This window comes from Scyliorhinus torazame, chromosome 1, assembly GCF_047496885.1.
Source record: "Scyliorhinus torazame isolate Kashiwa2021f chromosome 1, sScyTor2.1, whole genome shotgun sequence".
NCBI classification, from domain to species: domain Eukaryota; kingdom Metazoa; phylum Chordata; class Chondrichthyes; order Carcharhiniformes; family Scyliorhinidae; genus Scyliorhinus; species Scyliorhinus torazame.
Genome location: NC_092707.1, coordinates 223,639,477 through 223,661,081, shown reverse-complemented (window position 1 = coordinate 223,661,081; position 21,605 = coordinate 223,639,477). Strand labels below are relative to the sequence as shown.

The window sequence follows — 21,605 nt, the reverse complement described above, 5'->3', positions numbered from 1 at the left end:
GCTGCAGACAGAATAGCGTATTCGGCTCTGGGGAAGTAGGCCCAGATCGATACCTACGACTATTAGCAGCACATCAACACAGACATCTGCAGTTTAATCGGCTATCCCCGGGAACAATTGCAACATATTAGCAATTGAATGCCGGGCCAGACCTCTCGGCGCCTGCAGTGGCCGAAACAAAGACAGGTGAACGACCACCCGCCGATCGAGGAATCGTCCCATTATTGGAGCATATCGAACCCAGTGATTGGGAACAAGTCCAATCACTTGGGACTCAGGGTCAAGGGCCGCCCCGAGAGGCGGGAAGCCCATGGGCCCTATAAATTGAGGGGCCAAGTTCAGATCTCACTCTCTCTCCCTTCTTCTTCTGCTCGCAACCTTCGCAAGAACATCGACCAGAAACTGTAAATTTGACTCCAGCGATCGCTACCCGATAGAGACTCCTAGCCATCGACCCGTATCAGCCTTTTTGAATCCCGCAGGCCAGATCCAATTCGATAAACCATTTGTTTCCCTGACCTGGTGGGCCATCCCCAAAAGTTAAGTATTGGCCAGTAGTGGTAGGTTTTGATATAGATAGTAGGATTATTGTGTAAGTATCTATTGCTGTACATAATAAATGACCGTTGATTTCAATCTTACTGACTTATTAATCATAACTCGAGCTTGAACCACGATGCGGTATCAGAAAGATACCTGGCGACTCATGAGCAAAGGTGACATTATTAGAGCTAATAAAACTAAGGCTAATAAGAGCAACAGGTGGAGTGGCAGATAGTGTTGAGGACTGTCAGAGGACATAGATAGGTTAGAGATTTGGGCAGAGAAATGGCAATTTGGAGTTTAATCCGGACAAATGTGAGGTAATGCATTTTGGTAGGCCTAACAGAGGGGAAATATACAGCAAATGGCAAAACTCTTAGGAATATAGAAAGTCAGAGAGATCTGAGCATGTTGATCCACAGATCTTCGAAAGTGGCAACACAATTGGACATGGTAGTCAAGAAAGCATACGGAATGCTTGCCTTCACTGGATGGGGCATCAAGTATAAAAACTGTCAAGTCATGCTACAGTTGTATAGAACCTTGGTACGGCCGCACTTGGAATGTTGCGCACAATTCTGGTCGCAACACTGCCAGAAGGATGTGGAGACTGTGGGGAGGGTGCAGAGGAGGTTTACCAGGATGTTGCCTGATCTGGAGGGTGTTAGCTATGCGGAGAGGCTGAATAGACTCGGACTGTTTTCATTAGAATGACGAAGGTTGAGGGGTGACCTGATAGAGGTCTACAAGATTATGAGGGGCATGGATAGAGTGGATGGGCAGGCACATTTTCCCAGGGTGGAGGGGTCAGTCACTAGGGGGCATCGGTTTAAGGTCCGTGGGCCAAAGTTTAGAGGAGATGTGCGAGGCAGGTTTTTACACAGGGCGGTGAGTACCTGGAACGCATTGCAAGGGGAGGTTGTGGAAGCAGATACATTAACAGCATTCAAAAGGCATCTCGACAAATACATGGATAAGATGGGTATAGAGAGATAAGGCACAAGGAAATGCTGAGGGTTTTAGCCAAGGATGGTATCATGACCGGTACAGGCTTGGAGGGCCGAAGGGTCTGTTCCTCTGCTGTATTGTTCTTTGTTGTCAGCCTCACACCCTCTCCAATTCCTTACAGATGTTACACAGGATGGACGATATTTCGGACCCCGTGGAACTTGCCCTAGTGATGCTACTGGCAGGCCAGGTGGCCAAAAGCTGGAGGATGCTACAACAGCAGCATCGACAGAGGCTTGAAGTGGTGGCCCATGTGCACGACTCCGCCCCACACCCTGAGGTCCCGGCCATCCATCCGGCCAGGAAGGGTCACAGAGGCGGAGGCCCGCGATTGCCCAAGGTATACAGGCGTCACATTTTTTTCGGACAGATGATGGACAGCCCAGTGCCGCAGCACCTGTGCCATGCCCTGGCAGACTTGACACGTGTTGGAGGTGGAGCAACATTTGGCCACCTCCAAGGAGGAGGACAAGGAAGCGCCAGACCAGGAGCGGCTGGATGACCGGGGAGATGGGGCTTGCAATTGGTGCTCGGCCTGCATTGCGGAAAAAGTGCCAGGGCCGTCATATTGATCGAGATTAACAGATTTTAATGATGCACACAAGTGTCCCCAACTGGCCCACTCTCCCGATGGTGCCGCCCCCCCCCCCCCTACTCCCCTCCACTCATCTAGTCCCTTACACAACCCTTTTCCCTGCTCCCCAGGGGTATGGAATTCGGGGACCCAATGGCCGCCATCACCAATCCTTAGGATGGCTCCTGTTCGGCACCCATCTCTCGTCCCGGTCAGTGCTCATCGGGTCCTGGGGTTCACCTTGTGACGGAGGGGCAGTTGGATCAAGTCGCATCTACCCCTGCATCATCTGGCTCTGCCAGCGTGGCAGCCCCCCAATGTCTGCAGCATAGTGTCTAAACACCCTCGGCAATGCTCCTCAGTAACTGGAACATGTTGTGCAGCACTTCGGCTATGCCCACCAGGGACTGTGACAATCTCCGCAATGCTTCATCAAGGTCCACCTGTACTGGGTGCCGTCCCCCAGCGACTGGCACATGCTGTCAAGGTGCTCTGCCACGGCCGTCACCGGCTGAGCCACGCCTTCGAAACCTCCACTAACGCTGCCGACGTTGTGCACCACGCTCTCCAAGGCGATAGCAACCCGAGCAGTGTTTCTTTAAAGTAAATTTAGCGTACCCAATTCTTTTTTTTTTCAATTCAGGGGCAATTTAGCATGGCCAATCCACCTACCCTGCACATCTTTGTGTTGTTGGGGTGAGACCTACGGAGACATGGGGAGAATGTGAAAAAAAATGAATAGGTTTTATGCCACAGAAATTAGACCATATGAAATGGAAATTACAGCTTCTCTAACAAGGAACACTGAGACTAGGCCATAAGATGTAGGAGCAGAAGAAGGTCATTTGATCCATCGAGTCTGCTCCACCATTCAATTAGATCATGACCGATCAGATATGTTAATCCTCAACTCCACTTTCTCGCCTTATCCCCATAACCCAATTCCCTTACTGACAAAAATCTGTCTATCACATATGGGCATGATTCGCCGGTCCCCTCCCACACTTCACCCCTCCCCTTCACCCCCCCCCCCCCCCCCCCCCCCCCCCCCCCCACCACCACCTCCGGAAAAGCCCACTCATCTGAGCCCTTACTCTTTGATTATGCCCTCTGGTCCTGGACTCTGCCACAAGAGGAAACATCCTCTCAGCATCTATCCGCTTAAGCCCACGAGAATCATTTCTGTCTCAATAAGGTCACCTCTCATTCTTCTAAACTCCAATGAGTACAGGCTCAATCTATTCATCCTCTCCTCATAAGAAAATCCCTCCATACCTGGGATCAACCTAGTGAATCTTCTTTGGTTGCCTCCAATACCAGTATATATTCCCTTTAGATAAAGGAACCAAAACTCTTCACAGTGTTCCAGATGTGGTCTAACTAGTACCTTGTATAGTTTTAGCAGGACTTCCCAACTTTTAATACTCCATTCCCTTTGAAATAAAGGCCAACATTCCATTTGCCTTCCCAATTGCCTGCTGAACTTGCAGTCACCCTTTGGGTAACTCCTCCCATTTTGGGAGAGAGTAGGGATCATCCAAAAAGAAATTATAGCATCAGGATCCCCATGAACCAGATCTCCTTGTGCATAAAGCTTATTCCCATTTGGCAGATCAAGTAAGGATGACAGATTTCTTAAAGGGGACTTTAGTGAACCAGGTGGATTTTTACAATAATTGATGATAGTTTCATGGCCATTATTACTGAGACGTCCTTTTAATTCGAGATTTTTAACTAAATTTAAATTCCACCAGCCGCCATAATGGATTTGAACCTGTGTTCTCAAGAACATCAGCCTGGGACTCTATATTGCTAGTAGATTATATGACCACTACACCATCATCTCCCCCTAATAAAATTTGCGCAAGTTTTGAGAATCATCATAGTATCGTTAGAGCAGAGATGTCGGACATTCTACATGCTGTGTTCATGCTGGATTTCTGCAAAAGCAACTCACCTAGTCCCACTTTCCTGCCTTTTCACCTGTAGTCCTGCAGGTTGTTGCAATGGGGGTACGGGGGCAAGTGCAAGATTAATTTTAATGTAGAAAAGTATGAAGCAATTGATTTTGGTCAGAAGAACAAGGAGTGGCACTGTAAAATAAAGGGGGTGCAGAAACAGAGACCTGGAGGTATAAATGCATAAATTATTGAAGGTTGCAGTGCTGGTCAAAAAAGTGGTTAAAAAGAAAAACACATCTTATAAATGGAGGCAGAGTATAAAGGCAAGGAAGTTATGGCTTACAGACAGGAGTCGTGTTCACATTGGTACCAATGGCATAGGCAGAAAGAGGGATGAGGTTCTTCAACAATAAATTAGGGAGCTAGGTAGCAGATTGAAATGCAGGGCCTCAAAGGTTGTAATCTCTGGATTACTCCCAATGCCATGTGCCAGTGATTACAGGAATAGGAGCTGGTTTGTGATGCAGAGAGAGGCTAACAATGTAGGTTCAATTCCCGTACCAGCTGAAGTTATTCATGAAGGTCCCGCCTTTTCAATCTTGCCCTTCTCCCGAGTGAGGGCAACGGTAGCACAGTGGGTAGCACTGTTGCTTCACAGCTCCACGGTCCCTGGTTCGATTCCCGGCTTGTGTCACTGTCTGTGTCTGCATGGGTTTCCTCCAGGTGCTCCGGTTTCCTCCCACAAGTCCCGAAATACGTGCTGTTAGGTAATTTTGACATTCTGAATTCTCCCTCTGACTTAATTGAGGCATACAAGATGATCAGAGGATTGGATAGGGTGGACAGTGAGAGCCTTTTTCCTCGGATGGTGATGTCTAGCACGAGGGGACATAGCTTTAAATTGAGGGGAGATAGATATAAGACAGATGTCAGAGGTAGGTTCTTTACTCAGAGAGTAGTAAGGGCGTGAAATGCCCTGCCTGCAACATAGAACATAGAACAATACAGCGCAGTACAGGCCCTTCGGCCCACGATGTTGCACCGAAACAAAAGCCATCTAACCTACACTATGCCATTATCATCCATATGTTTATCCAATAAACTTTTAAATGCCGTCAATGTTGGCGAGTTCACTACTGTAGCAGGTAGGGCATTCCACAGCCTCACTACTCTTTGCGTAAAGAACCTACCTCTGACCTCTGTCCTATATCTATTACCCCTCAGTTTAAAGTTATGTCCCCTCGTGCCAGCCATATCCATCCGCGGGAGAAGGCTCTCACTGTCCACCCTATCCAACCCCCTGATCATTTTGTATGCCTCTATTAAGTCTCCTCTTAACCTTCTTCTCTCCAACGAAAACAACCTCAAGTCCATCAGCCTTTCCTCATAAGATTTTCCCTCCATACCAGGCAACATCCTGGTAAATCTCCTCTGCACCCGCTCCAAAGCCTCCACGTCCTTCCTATAATGCGGTGACCAGAACTGTACGCAATACTCCAAATGCGGCCGTACCAGAGTTCTGTACAGCTGCAACATGACCTCCCGACTCCGGAACTCAATCCCTCTACCAATAAAGGCCAACACTCCATAGGCCTTCTTCACAACCCTATCAACCTGGGTGGCAACTTTCAGGGATCTATGTACATGGACACCTAGATCCCTCTGCTCATCCACACTTTTCAAGAACTTTACCATTAGCCAAATATTCCGCATTCCTGTTATTCCTTCCAAAGTGAATCACCTCACACTTCTCTACATTAAACTCCATTTGCCACCTCTCAGCCCAGCTCTGCAGCTTATCTATATCCTCTGTAAACCTGCTACATCCTTCCACACTATCGACAACACCACCGACTTTAGTATTGTCTGCAAATTTACCTCACCCACCCTTCTGCGCCTTCCTCTAGGTCATTGATAAAAATGACAAACAGCAACGGCCCAGAACAGATCCTTGTGGTACTCCACTTGTGACTGTACTCCATTCTGAACATTTCCCATCAACCACCACCCTCTGTCTTCTTTCAGCTAGCCAATTTCTGATCCACATCTCTAAATCACCCTCAACAGTAGTGGACTCGCCAACATTAATGGCATTCAAATGGTCATTGGATAGAGATATGGATGATAAGGGAATAGTGTAGATGGGCTTTAGAGTGGTTTCACAGGTCGGCGCAACATCGAGGCCGAAGGGCCTGTACTGCGCTGTAATGTTCTTTGTTCTATGTGTACCCGAACAGGCGTCGGAATGTGGTGACTAGAAGCTTTTCACAGTAACTTCATTGCAGTGTTAATATGACAATAATAAAGATTATTATTATTAGATATGGTGATCCTCAGGTTAAATCACCACTAGTCAGCTCTCCTCATCAAAGGGGAAAGCAGCCCACGGTCATCCGGACTATGATGGCTTCACAAGGAGGATAAAACAGGTCAATGCTCAACTTTCATCTGTTCAACAAATTAATGTGTGGCTGGAGAGATGGTGTAGGAGGGAGGGCTTTAGATTCCTGGATCTGTTTCTGGGGAAGGTGTGACCTGTACAGGTTGGACGGGTTGCACATGACGGAACAGGACTAACACCCTTGTGGGGCGTTTTCTAGTGCAGCTGGCGGGAGGGGGATTTGATCATATTTGGCAGGGGGATGGAATATGGAGTGGACTGTTACATGACTAGATTAGAGAAACTGGGCTTTCTCTTCTTAAAGAAAATATTGAGAGCAAATTTGACATGAGTGTTTTAAATCATGAGGAGCCCAGGCAGAGTATAGACAGAAATAATCCCCAGTAGCAAAAAGGTGGAGAACCAGAGGACACCAATTTACAATGACTGCTAAAAAAAACAACAGCAACACGAGGAAAACATTTTTTTTACGCAGCAAGTTGCAAGAATCTGGAATGAACTGTCTGAGAGCATAGTATAGACCGATCCAATCGTGGCTTTGAAAATGGAATTGGACAAATACTTGGGGAGAGAAAATTTTCAGGGCTACAGAAAAAAGACTAGATGACCTGCTTTTGCAGAGAGCCCACACAGACACGGTGGGCCTAATGGGCTGCTTCTCTGCTGTAAACATGGATATCTTGAGCAATGATTAGGGGACAGTCCATAAACAACAAAGGAGGTTAAAACATAAGAGCTAAACGAGCCTTAGAACGATAAATGATTGATCACATAAATGTAATACTTGGGTTTTCTGATTTACAAATACATTGTATTTAAAATGTAAAGAACTAAAATAAATCAAACTTTGGAAAGTAACAAAAATGCAAAAAACAAACTCCACAATGTAGGAAACCTGAAGCAAAGGCAGAAAATGCTTTAAACAGTTGGTCAGTCAATGTGGAGAAGGTGCGGAGCTGGGTCAGAGTGGTTGATTCCCAGTGGGTCAGAATGGAGGAGAGTTTGTGCAGGACGTCAGGATTGAAAGCACTGGCAATAGCACCGCTCCGATGGCTCCGGGGAAATTCTCTGGGGTCCGGTAATAATAGCTTCATTGAGAATTTGGAGGCAGTTTCGCCAACACTTCGGTTGGGGGCAGGGTCAAGGAAATGCCGATTCGGGGGAACCACAGATTTGAGCCAGGGAAGTGGATGGAAATTTTTGGAATGGGAGGCGAAGGGGATTAAGACACTGACAGATTTGTTTCTTAGGGGTCGATTTGCAGGGATTGAAGGAGCTGGAAGCGAAATATGGGCTGGAGCAGGGGGAAATATTTAGATACATGCTGGTTCGAGATTTTGCCAGAAAAGTGATGCAGAGCTTCCCGATGGAGCCGGCCTCCACATTGCTGGAGGAGGGGCTGACGACAGGGGGACTGGAGAAGGGGTTGTGTCGGCGGTTTACGGAGCTATTTTGGAAGAGGAGAAGGCACCACTACAAGGGATCAAAGCTAAGTGGGAGGAAGAGTTGGAGAGGATATGGAGGAGGGTGGTTCTGGTGTGAGGTGCTCCGGAGAGTAAATGCCTCCACCTCGTGCGCGATGTTGGGGCTGATATAGCTGAAGGTGGTATACAGAGCACACCTCACGAGGGCGAGGATGAGCCAATTCTTTGGAAGGAGTAAAGATGTGTGTGAACGTTGCGGGTGGCCCCCGCAAATCACGTTCATATGTTTTGGTCCTGTCCAAAGCTGGAGGATTACTGGAAGAAGGTTTTTACTGTAATTTCTAAAGTGGTGCACGTGAACTGGACCCGGGCCCTCAGGAGGCCATATTCGGGGTGTCGGACCAGCCGGGGTTGGAAACGGGTGCGGAGGCAGATGTTGTAGCCTTTGCCTCGTTGATCGCCCAAAGGCGGATCCCTGATGGGTGGAGGGCAATCTCTCCACCCAGTGCCCTGGCGTGGCGGGGGAACCTGTTGGAATTCTTGACTCTTGAGAGTTTGAACTGAGGGGAAGGACGGGGGGGGGGGGGGGGGGGGGGGGGGGGGGGGACTGTGTGTTAATGGTGATTATGGGTGATTCCTGATTCTTTTTGTCATTTGTTTATGTTAACATGCGGGCGGTTAATGTTGGGGTTTGGAGGGAGGATGGGATCGTTGTTATTGATATGGGGAATTGACATATTTGTTACTGATTATTGTTTATTGTTCGTGGGTGTAAATTTGGGAGAAAATGTGAAAAAGGAGAATAAATATTTTATTTTTTTTTTAAAACAGTTGGTCAGTCAGCACCTGCGAGAAGAACAGATGAGTTAAATGTTTTAGGTGTGGACAATTCTGATGAAGGGCCCACACTGAAATGTGAAAATGTCTGCACTTGAATAAAAAACATGGTAAAGATGACTTATAGGAATGTATTACCTTGGCAAGAAGCTCCTTTAGGAATATAGTAATTAAAGTTGCAATCTTATCTCCATCAAGAAGACGGAAACATCCGGATTCATTAATGTAATAGTATATAATTCTGTCTGCATCACCATCAAACGAGCAGCTTCGTTCATTTGCCTTCATGTCTAAGCCTGTAGCAATTAACATAAAGTGGCTATTAACATTTTCCTGATTATTAGGGGAGGAAAGAAAATAACCAGAAACTATCCTTTTCAATTGCAATGCAGCCCACAAAGGTTACAGTATCAACACATCACCTTGTTCATAAAACCCAGCTATTCAAACTGTAATCTATTCTAAAAGCTAAATACTTGAGATACTGGAAACCTGAAATATAAACAGAAAATGCTGCAAATACTCAGCAGGTCTGGCAGCATCTGCGGAGTAAGAAACAGAGTTAACATTTCAGGTAAAGGACCTTTCTTCAGAACTTCAGCACCAGAATGGCTCTCTGGGATATTGCTATCAAGAGGTGGCCAAGACACCAGGAATTGCAGCAAAGGACGGGAGCAGCGAGCAAACAGGTCAGCAAACCCACGAGGAGAGGGGCCTCAGCCATCCCTGAAAGGGGGAGACACGGAAAGCGAGCACCCCACCTGCCAGGGGATGGTTGGAAAATGTTCCTAACCAGGGAACTAAAAGTGATGACGGACGATATCAAGTCGAGATAAAGAGGCAGTCAAGGTGGCGACACGATGGCTGCCATGCAAACGGCGCTCGACGGCGTGCTATGAACAGGGGAGCCAGCTCATAGGAGAGAGGGGCGAGGACAGCAGAGCGCAGGAGAGGGTGAGGAGGAGATAGGAGAGGGCTTTCGAGGGAGTTGGATCGACCCTGGGAGGGGGCCACCACAAAAGCGGTAAAGCTAGTGCCAGGAGGTATGAGAGAGAAGGGGACCGCAGCGCATCTCCCACTGGGGAGAGAGCGTCTGGCAGGGGTAGATAGAAGAGGGTGGATATGGGGGGAATTAAAACCACGGGGGGAAACAAAATGATAAATGGGGGGGCGGGGGGGCTTCAGCAAGTTAATCTTGGAAATGTGGAACAACATGGCACTGTAAACAGTCACTTTGGACGGTCCCTAAACAAAGGGAAACCTCTGAATTGGACTCGCCCACATGGCGTGCACACAGTTGCTGACTATGTTGGCTGACCCCATGTAAGTCATGGTCAGCGGTGTCATGGACGGGGGCACCAGCTGTCCTGGTGAATGTGTACGCGCTCAACTGGGACGACACAGAATTTATAAAGACTATGGCGGAAATCCCCGACATAAATACACATCAACTGATCATGCGGTGGTGCATTTTAACTGTGCACAAGACCCACTGACCCAGAATGGGGGAAAACGGCAGGTATGGCTAAAGAACTGGGAACCTTTATGGAGCAGATGGGGTAGTGGACCAATGGCAGGTCATGCACCCGGTGAGAAGGAATTCTCATTTTTTGTTGCCAGTACACAAGGTCTACACCCACCATTGATTTCTTTGTAGTGGAGAAATTGGTGCTTCCAGAAATAGTAAGAGCAGACTATTCCGCGATTGTAATCTCCCAGCACACTCCACATTATACGGATGTGAGCTTGGAGTCAGGTCGTGCACAATGCTCCACATGGAGGTTGGATACAACCCTCTTGGCCAACAAGGCCTTCTGTCAGAAAATACCACAGGCCATAGGTGAGTATATTACGAACAACCTGAAAGAGGACGTCTCACAATCCAAGTTCTGGGAGGCACTGAAGGCTGTGATTAGGGAAGAAAATTATCACCTGTATGGGCTCACAGAGGTAAGGAAGGGCAGCTAGGCAACAACTGATCAACTCCATCCTGGAGGCCGATAGGCGGTACTATGAGACCCCAACCATAGAGCATCTGGAGAGGATAGAGCATCAAATGGACTTTAACCTGCTATCCACCAGGATAGCAGTGCACCAACTCCACTAGACATGGGGGACCTTTTATGAACATGGGGACAAGGCTAACGGCCTGCTGGCTCACCAGGTGAGAAAGCAGACAGTCAGGATCGAAGTAGCCCAGGTAAAGGACAACAGAGGCAGGAGAACTGCGTACCAGAGGTGGTTGCAGAGGACCAGATAGGCTTTGTTAAGGGTAGACGACTGCTGAACATGATAATGGCCCCATCTGGGGAGAGAACACCAGAGGTGATCGTCTCCCTAGACGCAGAAAAGGCCTTCGACAGTCGAGTGGAAGTACCTCATAGAGGTACTGGAACGGTTTGGGCTAGGGACAAAGTTCCCTTCATGGGTGAAACTCCTGAACTACCTCCCCCCCCCCCCCCCCCACCCCCCCTCCACGTAATCATGATTTATACTGTTTTATAATCTTCATGGTTGAGGAAGGGTGGTGTTCTTTGTCTAGTTGTAAGATGAATGGAGCTGGAGCAGGGAGAGGGGTAGAAGGTTGGGGTTGGTAGGGCTAGTTTGTCCTTGCTGTGATTGAGGATACCCCCTCCCCCCCCCCTCATCTTTCATTGGCCCGGACACACTTGATGTTATCCTGGGGAGGACTGGTTTCTGTCCAATGCTTCCTTCAGGTCAAGTTTGTCTTTTCTCCTTACATGGTATCTCTCACTGTTTTTCAGTACTATTGGAGCTGATAGTATCCTGTCTGTTATGAGAGCAGACCAAAGTGGAGCCAGTGTCAGTGATGAGGATGGGGATGAGTTTTTTTGTAGTGCTGGGTATGATGTATTCTGGTTTTCGCATGGGTGCAGTTGGGTCCGATACCAAAAGAGATGGCTCTGTTGGGTTGCTGATGCCTGTCGTGCTACCAGAGCCGAGGGATTTGTGTGTTGATCTTTCTGCGAGTAGTCCGGCGGAGAAGGGGGTGCACCATCCTGTCATATTTTTGTGACTTTATCCTGTTCTTCCCTTAGTTTCTGGTGCGGTCACGGGAATATTCGGCTTTGCCCAATGATTGCACCGAGTCAGTTGTGATGATGTTCTCCTACTCCATTTAGTGCCAATGCATGTTGAGCATTTTTCCCCCTGCTCTCCTTATGTGCTGGTATTATTTTGTAACTTTGTGGCGTCTGTTTCTAAAATATAAAATTCTAATAAATATACTTTTTCAAAAATGGGCTGGGATTCTCCGAGCCTCCGCGCCGAAATGGTGCGTGGGCGGAGAATGGAGCCACAGACTGGCGCCAGTCACGGCCGACGCGGGGGCCGTTGAAAGAGGCCCCCGCAGCGATTCTCCGCGGTTGACCAGGCCAAGTTCCCGCCGGCGTGGTTCACGTATGGTTCCACCCGGCGGGAGCTTGGCGTCGCGGCTGCTGTGGCCGTCCTGTTGGGGGGACGGGGGGGGACGGGGGGGACGGACGGACGGGGGGGGGGGGGGGAATCAGTCTCCGGGGGGTCCTCCACGATGGCCAGCCCCGCGATCGGGGGCCACCGATCGGCCGTGGCGCGCGATCTGCAGGGGGGGGGCCTACCCTTCTTCCGCGCCAGCCCGCTGTGTGGCTCTGCATTGTTGCACGGCACCCGGTGCGCAAGGAGCCGCCTCGCGCATGCCCAGACCCACGGCGAGCAGTGCAGGGCCGCGTACGGCAGCTGGAGCAGCACGGAGCGCTCCGGCACTGTGCTGGCCCCCTGTGGGGTACAGAATCGCTGGGCAGTTGACGGAGGTGTGAAACATTTAGCCGCGTTTAGAGAATCCCGGCCATGATGTTTCGTAGTGGGATTGTTGAGATGCTGCATTTCAAGGTTCCAACACAAACTGGAGGAACAGCCCCACTTTCCGATTAGGCATGTTAACAGCCTTCCAGACTTAATAAGTTCAACAACTTCAGATTGTGAACTCTCTCTTCCACCTTCACCCCATTTGTATTTCTATCAATTTATTTTCATTTCTTCCATCGATCTATTCTTCCCTCACCATTGTCCCCCTCCCCTACCCCACTTGAGCCATCTGTTCCTGTTCTTGGTTGACCTTTGACTCACTGATCATCTTTGTTCTTCCATTAACACATTCTGATCACTATCAGCATCCTTCCTAGCCTGACTCATCACCATTTACATTCCCTTTGTCTTTTTGCCCATGACATATTTGTTAATCGCTCCCTAGCCTCCACCTATTGTTGGCCCTCTATCCAGCCCGACTCCTCCACCTTCCCATGACAGTATAAATCTGATCCTATTTCAGGTTCTCTCCAGTCCTGATGAAAAATCACCCAGACTCAAAACGTTGGGCGCAATTCTCCCAAAAAACTTCAAAGTTTATTTGTAGTAGATTTTTCAGGGAGTTTCCCGCCGTCTCTGTCAGCGAGTTCCCCATCGCTATTCAATGACACTTAGTCACTTTTTGGGGCCCTGGGGAGTTTATCACCGGTATAGCCCACACTTAGAATTTTATTTAGCACTGGGGAGCTGAACTCGGAGATCGGTCACCAATTTGAAAGGGTGCCCCGATCTCCAAGTGAGCCTGTGGGTCCCCCACACACCTCATCCATGGGCAATGTCACCCCCCACACAAATGGACACTACCCCACATCCCCCAAAATGGGTAGGGTGGCAAATAGCGAGGAGGATAACCATAGACTGCAGGAGGATATCAATGGACTGGTCAGGTAGGCAGAGCAGTGGCAAATGAAATTCAACCTAGAAAGGTGTGAGGTAATGCACCTGGAGTGGGCTAACAAGGCAAAGGATTGCACCATCCTTGGAGTACATATCCACAGATCCACTAAGGTGGCAGGGCAGATAAATAAGATGGTTAGACAAAGGAGAACCAGTGTTCGTGATTTATTTAGATTTCCAGAAGGCTTTTTTTTTTAAAATAATATTTTATTGTAAATTTTTGGTCAACCAACACAGCACACCGTGCATCCTTCAAACACTGCAACAACACAGACAATAATGACCCCCTTTAAATTTAAACAAAACAACAACAAATAAATAAATCTTAAACAACAAAAAATAAAAACTAGCCCTAATTGGCAACTGCCCCGCCCCAGGCCACACCCCCCCCCCATCCCCCCCCCCATCCCTCCCTCCCCCCCCCCCCCCCCCAAAGTCCTGGGCCGCTGCTGCTGCCTTCTTTGTTCTCCCCTATCTATCTTTCCGCAAGATATTCGACGAACGGTTGCCACCGCCTAGTAAACCCTTGAGCCGACCCCCTTAGGACGAACTTAATCCGCTCTAAACTTTATGAACCCCGCCATATCATTTATCCAGGTCTCCACCCCCGGGGGCTTGGCTTCTTTCCACATTAGCAATATTCTGCGCCAGGCTACTAGGGACGCAAAGGCCAAAACATCGGCCTCTTTCGCCTCCTGCACTCCCGGCTCTTGTGCAACCCCAAATATAGCCAACCCCCAGCTTGGTTCGACCCGGACTCCTACTACTTTCGAAAGCACCTTTGTCACCCCCATCCAAAACCCCGTAGTGCCGGGCATGACCAAAACATATGGGTATGATTCGCTGGGCTTCTCGAGCACCTCGCACACCTATCCTCCACCCCAAAAAATTTACTGAGCCGTGTTCCAGTCATATGTGCCCTGTGTAATACCTTAAACTGAATCAGGCTTAGCCTGGCGCACGAGGACGACGAGTTTACCCTGTTTAGGACATCTGCCCACATCCCCTCCTCAATCTCCTCCCCTAGCTCTTCTTCCCATTTCCCTTTTAGTTCGTCCATCATAGTCTCCCCTTCGTCTCTCATTTCCCTATATATATCCGACACCTTACCGTCCCCCACCCATTTCTTCGAGATGACTCTGTCCTGCACCTCTTGTGTCGGGAGCTGCGGGAATTCCCTCACCTGCTGCCTCGCAAAAGCCCTCAATTGCATGTACCTGAATGCATTCCCTTGGGGCAACCCATATTTCTCGGTCAGCGCTCCCAGACTCGCAAACTTTTCCAGAAGGCTTTTGACAAGGTGCCGCATAGGAGACTGTTAAATAAGTTAAGAGCCCATTTTGTTAAGGGTAAGATCCTGGCATGGATAGAGGATTAGCTGACTGGCAGAAGGCAGAGAGTGGGGATAAAGGAGTCTTTTTCAGGATGGCAGGCAGTGACTAGTGGTGTGCCTCAGAGTTGGTGCTGAAAAGTGGAAAAGTGTGAGGTTATGCACTTTGGAAGGAGAAATGGGGGCATAAGCTATTTTCTAAATGGGGAAATGCTTCGGAAAGCAGAAGCACAAAGAGACTTGGGAGTCCTTGTTCACGATTCTCTTAAGGTTAACGTCCAGGTTCAGTCGGCAGTTAGGAAGGCAAATGCAATGTTAGCATTCATGTCGAGAGGGCTAGAATACAAGACCAGGGATGAGGCTATATAAGGTTCTGGTCAGACCCCATTTGGAGGATTGTGAGCAGTATCTAAGGAAGGATGTGCTGGACTTGGAAAGGGTCCAGAGGAGGTTCACAAGAATGATTCCTGGAATGAAGAGCTTGTCGCATAAGGAATGGTTGAAGACTCTGGGTCTATACTCGTTGGGAGTTTAGGGGGGGATCTTATTGAAATTTACAGGCTACTGCGAGGTCTGGATAGAGTGGTCGTGGAGAGGATGTTCCCACTTGTAGGAAAAACTAGAAGCATAGGGCACAATCTCAGACTAAAGGGACGATCCTTTAAAACAGAGATAAGGAGGAATTTCTTCAGCCAGAGGGTGGTGAATCTGTGGAACTCTTTGCCGCAGAAGGTTGTGGTGGCTAAATCACTGAGTGTCTTTAAAACAGAGATAGCTAGGCTCTTGATTAATAAGGGGATTAGGGGTTATGAGGAGAAGGCAGGAGAATGGGGATGAGAAAAATATCAGCCATGATTAAATGGCGGAGCAGACTCGATGGGCCTAGTGATCTAATTCTTCTCCTATGTCTTAAGGTCTTAAGAATACATAATTGCATGGGGAAGAGTGAATTATTTGTGATACATCCAGGGGACCAGAGTAGAGAGATAGAAGGCCTGCCTCTAAGGAAAGTGGAAAGAAACTTCCGATACCTGGGGATTCAGATCGCTAGGAGCTGGGGAACCTTGCACAGACTTAATCTGACACGGCTGGTAGAACAAATGGAGGAGGATTTCAAGAGGTGGGACATGCAGCCTCTGTCGTTGGCGGGCAGGGTGCAAGCAATTAAGATGATGGTCCTCCCGAGGGTCTTATTTGTATTTCAATGTCTCCCTATACTAATCACCAAGACCTTTTTTAATAAAATAGACAGGAGCATCACGAGCTTCGTGTGGGCAGGGAAAGTTCCGAGAGTAAGGAGGGGGTTCCTTCAGCGCAGTAGGGACAGAGGAGGATTGGCACTACCGAACTTGGGCGGCTATTATTGGGCCGCCAATGTGGCAATGATACGTAAATGGATGATGGAGGGTGAGGGGGCGGCGTGGAAAAGACTGGAGAGAAAGTCCTGTAAAGGGACGAGTTTAGAGGCGCTGGTGACGGTGCCGCTACCCGTTCTCGCCGAAAAAGTTTACCACGAACCAGGTGGTGGCGGCAACATTGAATATCTGGGAACAATGGAGGCGACAGAGAGGGGTGCGGGGTGCCCTGGTGGGGTCCCCAATTAGGAACAACCATAGGTTCGCCCCAGGAAGAATGGATGGAGGATTTCAGAGCTGGCACCAGTTGGGAATTAGGAGGGTGGGAGATTTATTTATAGATGGGACTTTTGCGAGCTTGGGAGCATTGGAGGAAAAGTATAAGTTGCCCCGGGGAAACTTCTTGAGATATATGCAGGTGAGGGCGTTTACTAGACAACAGGTGAGGGAATTTCCGTTGCTCCCGACACAGGGGATTCAGGACAGAGTGCTTTCAGGGGTGTGGGTCGGAGAGGGCAAGGTGTCAGAGATATACCGAGAGATGAGGGAAGAGGGGGAGGCGGCGGTGGGCGAACTAAAAGGAAAGTGGGAAGAAGAACTAGGGGAGGAGATAGAGGAGGGTATGTGGGCAGATGCCCTAAGCAGGGTAAATTCCTCTTCCTCATGCGCCAGGCTTAGCCTGATTCAATTTAAGGTGCTACATAGAGCACACATAACGGGAGCAAGATTGAGCAGGTTCTTTGGAGTGGAGGACAAGTGTGGGAGGTGTGGCGGGAGCCCGGCAAACCACGCACATATGTTTTGGGCGTGCCCGGCACTGGAAGGGTATTGGAAGGGAGTGACGGGAGTGATTTTGAAAGTGGTGAAGGCCCGGGTCAAACCAGGCTGGGGGTTAGCTCTATTTGGAGTTGCGGATGAGCCGGGAGTGCAGGAGGCGAAAGAGGCCGACGTTGTGGCCTTTGCGTCCCTAGTAGCCCGGCGCAGGATCCTACTCATGTGGAAGGAGGCGAAACCCCCCGGACTGGAGGCCTGGGTAAATGATATGGCGGGGTTCATTAAATTGGAGCAGATAAAGTTTGCCCTGAGAGGATCGGCTCAAGGGTTCACCAGGCGGTGGCAGCCATTTCTTGACTACCTAGGGGAACGTTAGAGGGAAGACAGATGACCAGCAGCAGCAACCCGGGGGGGGGGTTTAGTTTAGTTTATGTCAAAAGATTATGGGGTTTAGTTATTTGTGTATTGTTTAAAAAATTTCTTTACTGTTACGTTTGCTTTGTAAGAGGGAAAAAATTGTTGTTTGGAAAAATTTTCAATAAAATATATATTTTTTAAAAAGAATACATAATTGCCTTTATTAGCTGAAGCATAGAAAACAAGAACAGGGAGGGCATGCTGGTATTGTATAAAACACTGGTTAGGCCACAACTGGAGTACTGCATGCAGTTCTGGTCACCACATTATAGGAAGGATGCATCAGCACTGGAGAGGGTGCAGAGATTTACAAGAATGCTGCATAGGCTGAGCTATGAAGAAAGATTGCATAGGCTGGACTGTTTTCCTTGGAGCAGCAAAGTTTCAGAGGGGACCTGATAGAGGTGTATAAAATGATGAGGGGCATAGATAAGGGGGACAGGGTGGTACTTTTTTAATATTAATTGGGGGGCCAACAACCATGGGGCATAGGTTTAAGCTAAGCGATAGAAGGCAAAGAGGAGTTCGGCGGCTATGAAGGAGTAAGTCGCACATTTGGTGGCTCCCGCTCTGGTCGGACTTTTGGACCTTTTGCCCCAATTTTTAACGGACTTGAATTGTAGAACGGATGCTAGTGACAATTCTCTACTGAATTCCCACTTCGGTGCATGGAGAAAAGGACTAGAAGTGTTCGTAAGGGCAGAAACAAGACAGAGAAGACTTGGGCTGCAGTTGAAACAGGGCACAGCATGGCGGAGAGGCAAACCTCTGGCTTGTCGACCCAGCAGTCTATGGAGCAGCTGATGCAAGTCATCCAGGAGGGATTTGCTACGCAGAAACGGGACTGCTTGGACCCTATAAAAGCAACGATTGAGCGGTTGGAGCTCAGGTTGGACACCCAGGATCGGGCAATCCAGAAAGTGGAGAAGGCGCAGCTGAGCAGGAGGAGCATCAGACCGTGGTGGAGCTGGAGGTGGGAATGCTGAGGGACCAGCAAAAGAAGCTTCTGCAGAACGTGGAGGACCAAGAGATTAGGTCCCACCGGCAGAACCTAAGAATTGTCGGGCTCCCGGAGGGGTCCGAAGGAATGGACACTGGGGCATACGTTGCAGGCATGTTTGAGAAGCTGCTGGGGAATGGGGCATTCTCCCGGCCCTTGGAGGTGGATAGGGCTCACAGAGCTCCTGCGAAGAAGCCGCGAATGGGAGATCCCCCGAGGGCTATGGTGGTGAGATTCCACAGGTTCTCGGATAAGGAGTGTATTCTGCAGTGGGCCAAGCAGACACGGAGCTGCCAGTGGGACAATAGCATCCTGCGGGTTTACCAAGACCTGAGCGTGGAGGTGGCCAAGAGGAGAGCAGGCTTCAATCAGATCAGGGCGATCCTTCTCAAGAAAAAGGTGAAGTTTGGACTGTTATACTCAGCCCATCAACAATAGGTGGGAGGCTATCTGGCACCGGGGATGGGGGCCACCAAGCCAGCTGGGTGAGATAGCTCTCGGAAGTACAGTGGAGGGTGTGCATATGTTTGGTTTAGGAAAGGGATTGGGTTACCGGGTGTTGTTGCTGGGGGGGGGGGAGGGGGGGTGAATGTTCTGCTGGCAAGGGAGGGACTTAGGCTGAGGGACAGAAAGGAGGTTGGGGGCGGGGGCAGCCTGGGGATGGATTAATGGAGGTGCGGATCACGGGCTGGAGGGGGGCCTAAAAAAGGAGGTGGCTGCTCGGCAGAGGGGGGGGGTGGGCAATGGGCGCCCCAACTAGGCTGATCATCTGGAATGTTCGAGGGTTAAATGGGCCGGTCAAAAGGGCATGCATCTTAGGGGACTGAAGGCGGACGTGATAATGTTGCAGGAGACGCACCTCAAAGTAACGGACCAGGTTAGACTGAGGAAAGGCTGGGTCAGCCAGGTGTTTCATTCGGGACTAGATTCAAAGACTAGTGGGGATCGCGATCCTGATCAATAAGCGGGTGGTGTTTGAGGCGGGTAGAATAGTCTCGGACGTGTGAGGTCGGTATATTATGGTCAGTGGGAAACTGGAGGGGGTGCAGGTGGAAGACAAAGGGTGGTGGTTGATGGGAAATGTTCAGACTGGAGTCCAGTTACTAGTGGTGTACCACTAGTGGAGTACCACAAGGATCTGTTTTGGGGCCACTGCTGTTTGTCATTTTTATAAATGATCTGGAGGAGGGCGTAGAAGGATGGGTGAGTAAATTTGCAGATGACACTAAAGTCAGTGGAGTTGTGGACAGTGCAAAAGGATGTTACAAGTTACAAAGGGACATAGATAACCTGCAGCGCTGGGCTGAGAGGTGGCAAATGGAGTTTAATGCAGAAAAATGTGAGGTGATTCATTTTGGAAGGAATAACAGGAAGAGAGAGTACTGGGCTAATGGTAAGATTCTTGGCAGCGTGGATGAGCAGAGAGATCTCGGTGTCCATGTACATAGATCCCTGAAAGTTGCCACCCAGGTTGAGAGGGTTGTTAAGCAGGCGTACGGTGTGTTAGCTTTTATTGGTAGCGGGATTGAGTTTCATAAGAACATAAGAACTAGGAGCAGGAGTAGACCATCTGGCCCCTCGAGCCTGCTCCACCATTCAATGAGATCATGGCTGATCTTTTGTGGACTCAGCTCCACTTTCCGGGCCCGATCACCATAATCCTTAATCCCTTTATTCTTCAAAAAACTATCTATCTTTATCTTAAAAATGCATGGTCTGAGATTGCAATCGCCGAATACCCCGTGTCGGAGCCATGAGGTCATGTTGCAGCTGTACAAAACACTGGTGCGGCCGCATTTGGAGTATTGCGTGCAATTCTGGTCACCGCATTATAGGAAGGATGTGGAAGCATTGGAAAGGGTGCAGAGGAGATTTACCAGAATGTTGCCTGGTATGGAGAGAAGATCTTATGAGGAAAGGCTGAGGGACTTGAGGCTGTTTTCATTAGAGAGAAGAAGGTTAAGAGGTGACTTAATTGAGGCATACAAGATGATCAGAGGATTGGATAGGGTGGACAGCGGGAGCCTTTTTCCTCGGATGGTAATGTCTAGCACGAGGGGAACATAGAACATAGAACAATACAGCGCAGTACAGGCCCTTCGGCCCACGATGTTGCACCGAAACAAAAGCCATCTAACCTACACTATGCCATTATCATCCATATGTTTATCCAATAAACTTTTAAATGCCCTCAATGTTGGCGAGTTCACTACTGTAGCAGGTAGGGCATTCCACGGCCTCACTACTCTTTGCGTAAAGAACCTACCTCTGACCTCTGTCCTATATCTATTACCCCTCAGTTTAAAGTTATGTCCCCTCGTGCCAGCCATTTCCATCCGCGGGAGAAGGCTCTCACTGTCCACCCTATCCAACCCCCTGATCATATTGTATGCCTCTATTAAGTCTCCTCTTAACCTTCTTCTCTCCAACGAAAACAACCTCAAGTCCATCAGCCTTTCCTCATAAGATTTTCCCTCCATACCAGGCAACATCCTGGTAAATCTCCTCTGCACCCACTCCAAAGCCTCCACATCCTTCCTGTAATGCGGTGACCAGAACTGTACGCAATACTCCAAATGCGGCCGTACCAGAGTTCTGTACAGCTGCAACATGACCTCCCGACTCCGGAACTCAATCCCTCTACCAATAAAGGCCAACACTCCATAGGCCTTCTTCACAACCCTATCTACCTGGGTGGCAACTTTCAGGGATCTATGTACATGGACACCTAGATCCCTCTGCTCATCCACACTTTCAAGAACTTTACCATTAGCCAAATATTCCGCATTCCTGTTATTCCTTCCAAAGTGAATCACCTCACACTTCTCTACATTAAACTCCATTTGCCACCTCTCGGCCCAGCTCTGCAGCTTATCTATATCCCTCTGTAACCTGCTACATCCTTCCACACTATCGACAACACCACCGACTTTAGTTTCGTCTGCAAATTTACTCACCCACCCTTCTGCGCCTTCCTCTAGGTCATTGATAAAAATGACAAACAGCAACGGCTCCAGAACAGATCCTTGTGGTACTCCACTTGTGACTGTACTCCATTCTGAACATTTCCCATCAACCACCACCCTCTGTCTTCTTTCAGCTAGCCAATTTCTGATCCACATCTCTAAATCACCCTCAATCCCCAGCCTCCGTATTTTCTGCAATAGCCTACCGTGGGGAACCTTATCAAACGCTTTGCTGAAATCCATATACACCACATCAACTGCTCTACCCTCATCTACCTGTTCAGTCACCTTCTCAAAGAACTCAATAAGGTTTG

The 21,605-nt window shown here is 48.9% G+C and overlaps 1 protein-coding gene across 5 annotated transcripts in view; it reads right to left on the bottom strand.

Annotated features, from left to right (window-relative positions):
* Positions 1-21,605, bottom strand: part of pgm3 (phosphoglucomutase 3) — a 150,808-nt gene that overhangs the window by 24,643 nt on the left and 104,560 nt on the right. For all 5 annotated transcript variants that reach the window (XM_072502789.1, XM_072502798.1, XM_072502784.1 and 2 more), the window contains exon 7: positions 8,827-8,984. In XM_072502789.1, the coding sequence (XP_072358890.1) occupies positions 8,827-8,984 (158 nt within the window). The remainder of the gene's footprint in view (positions 1-8,826; positions 8,985-21,605) is intronic.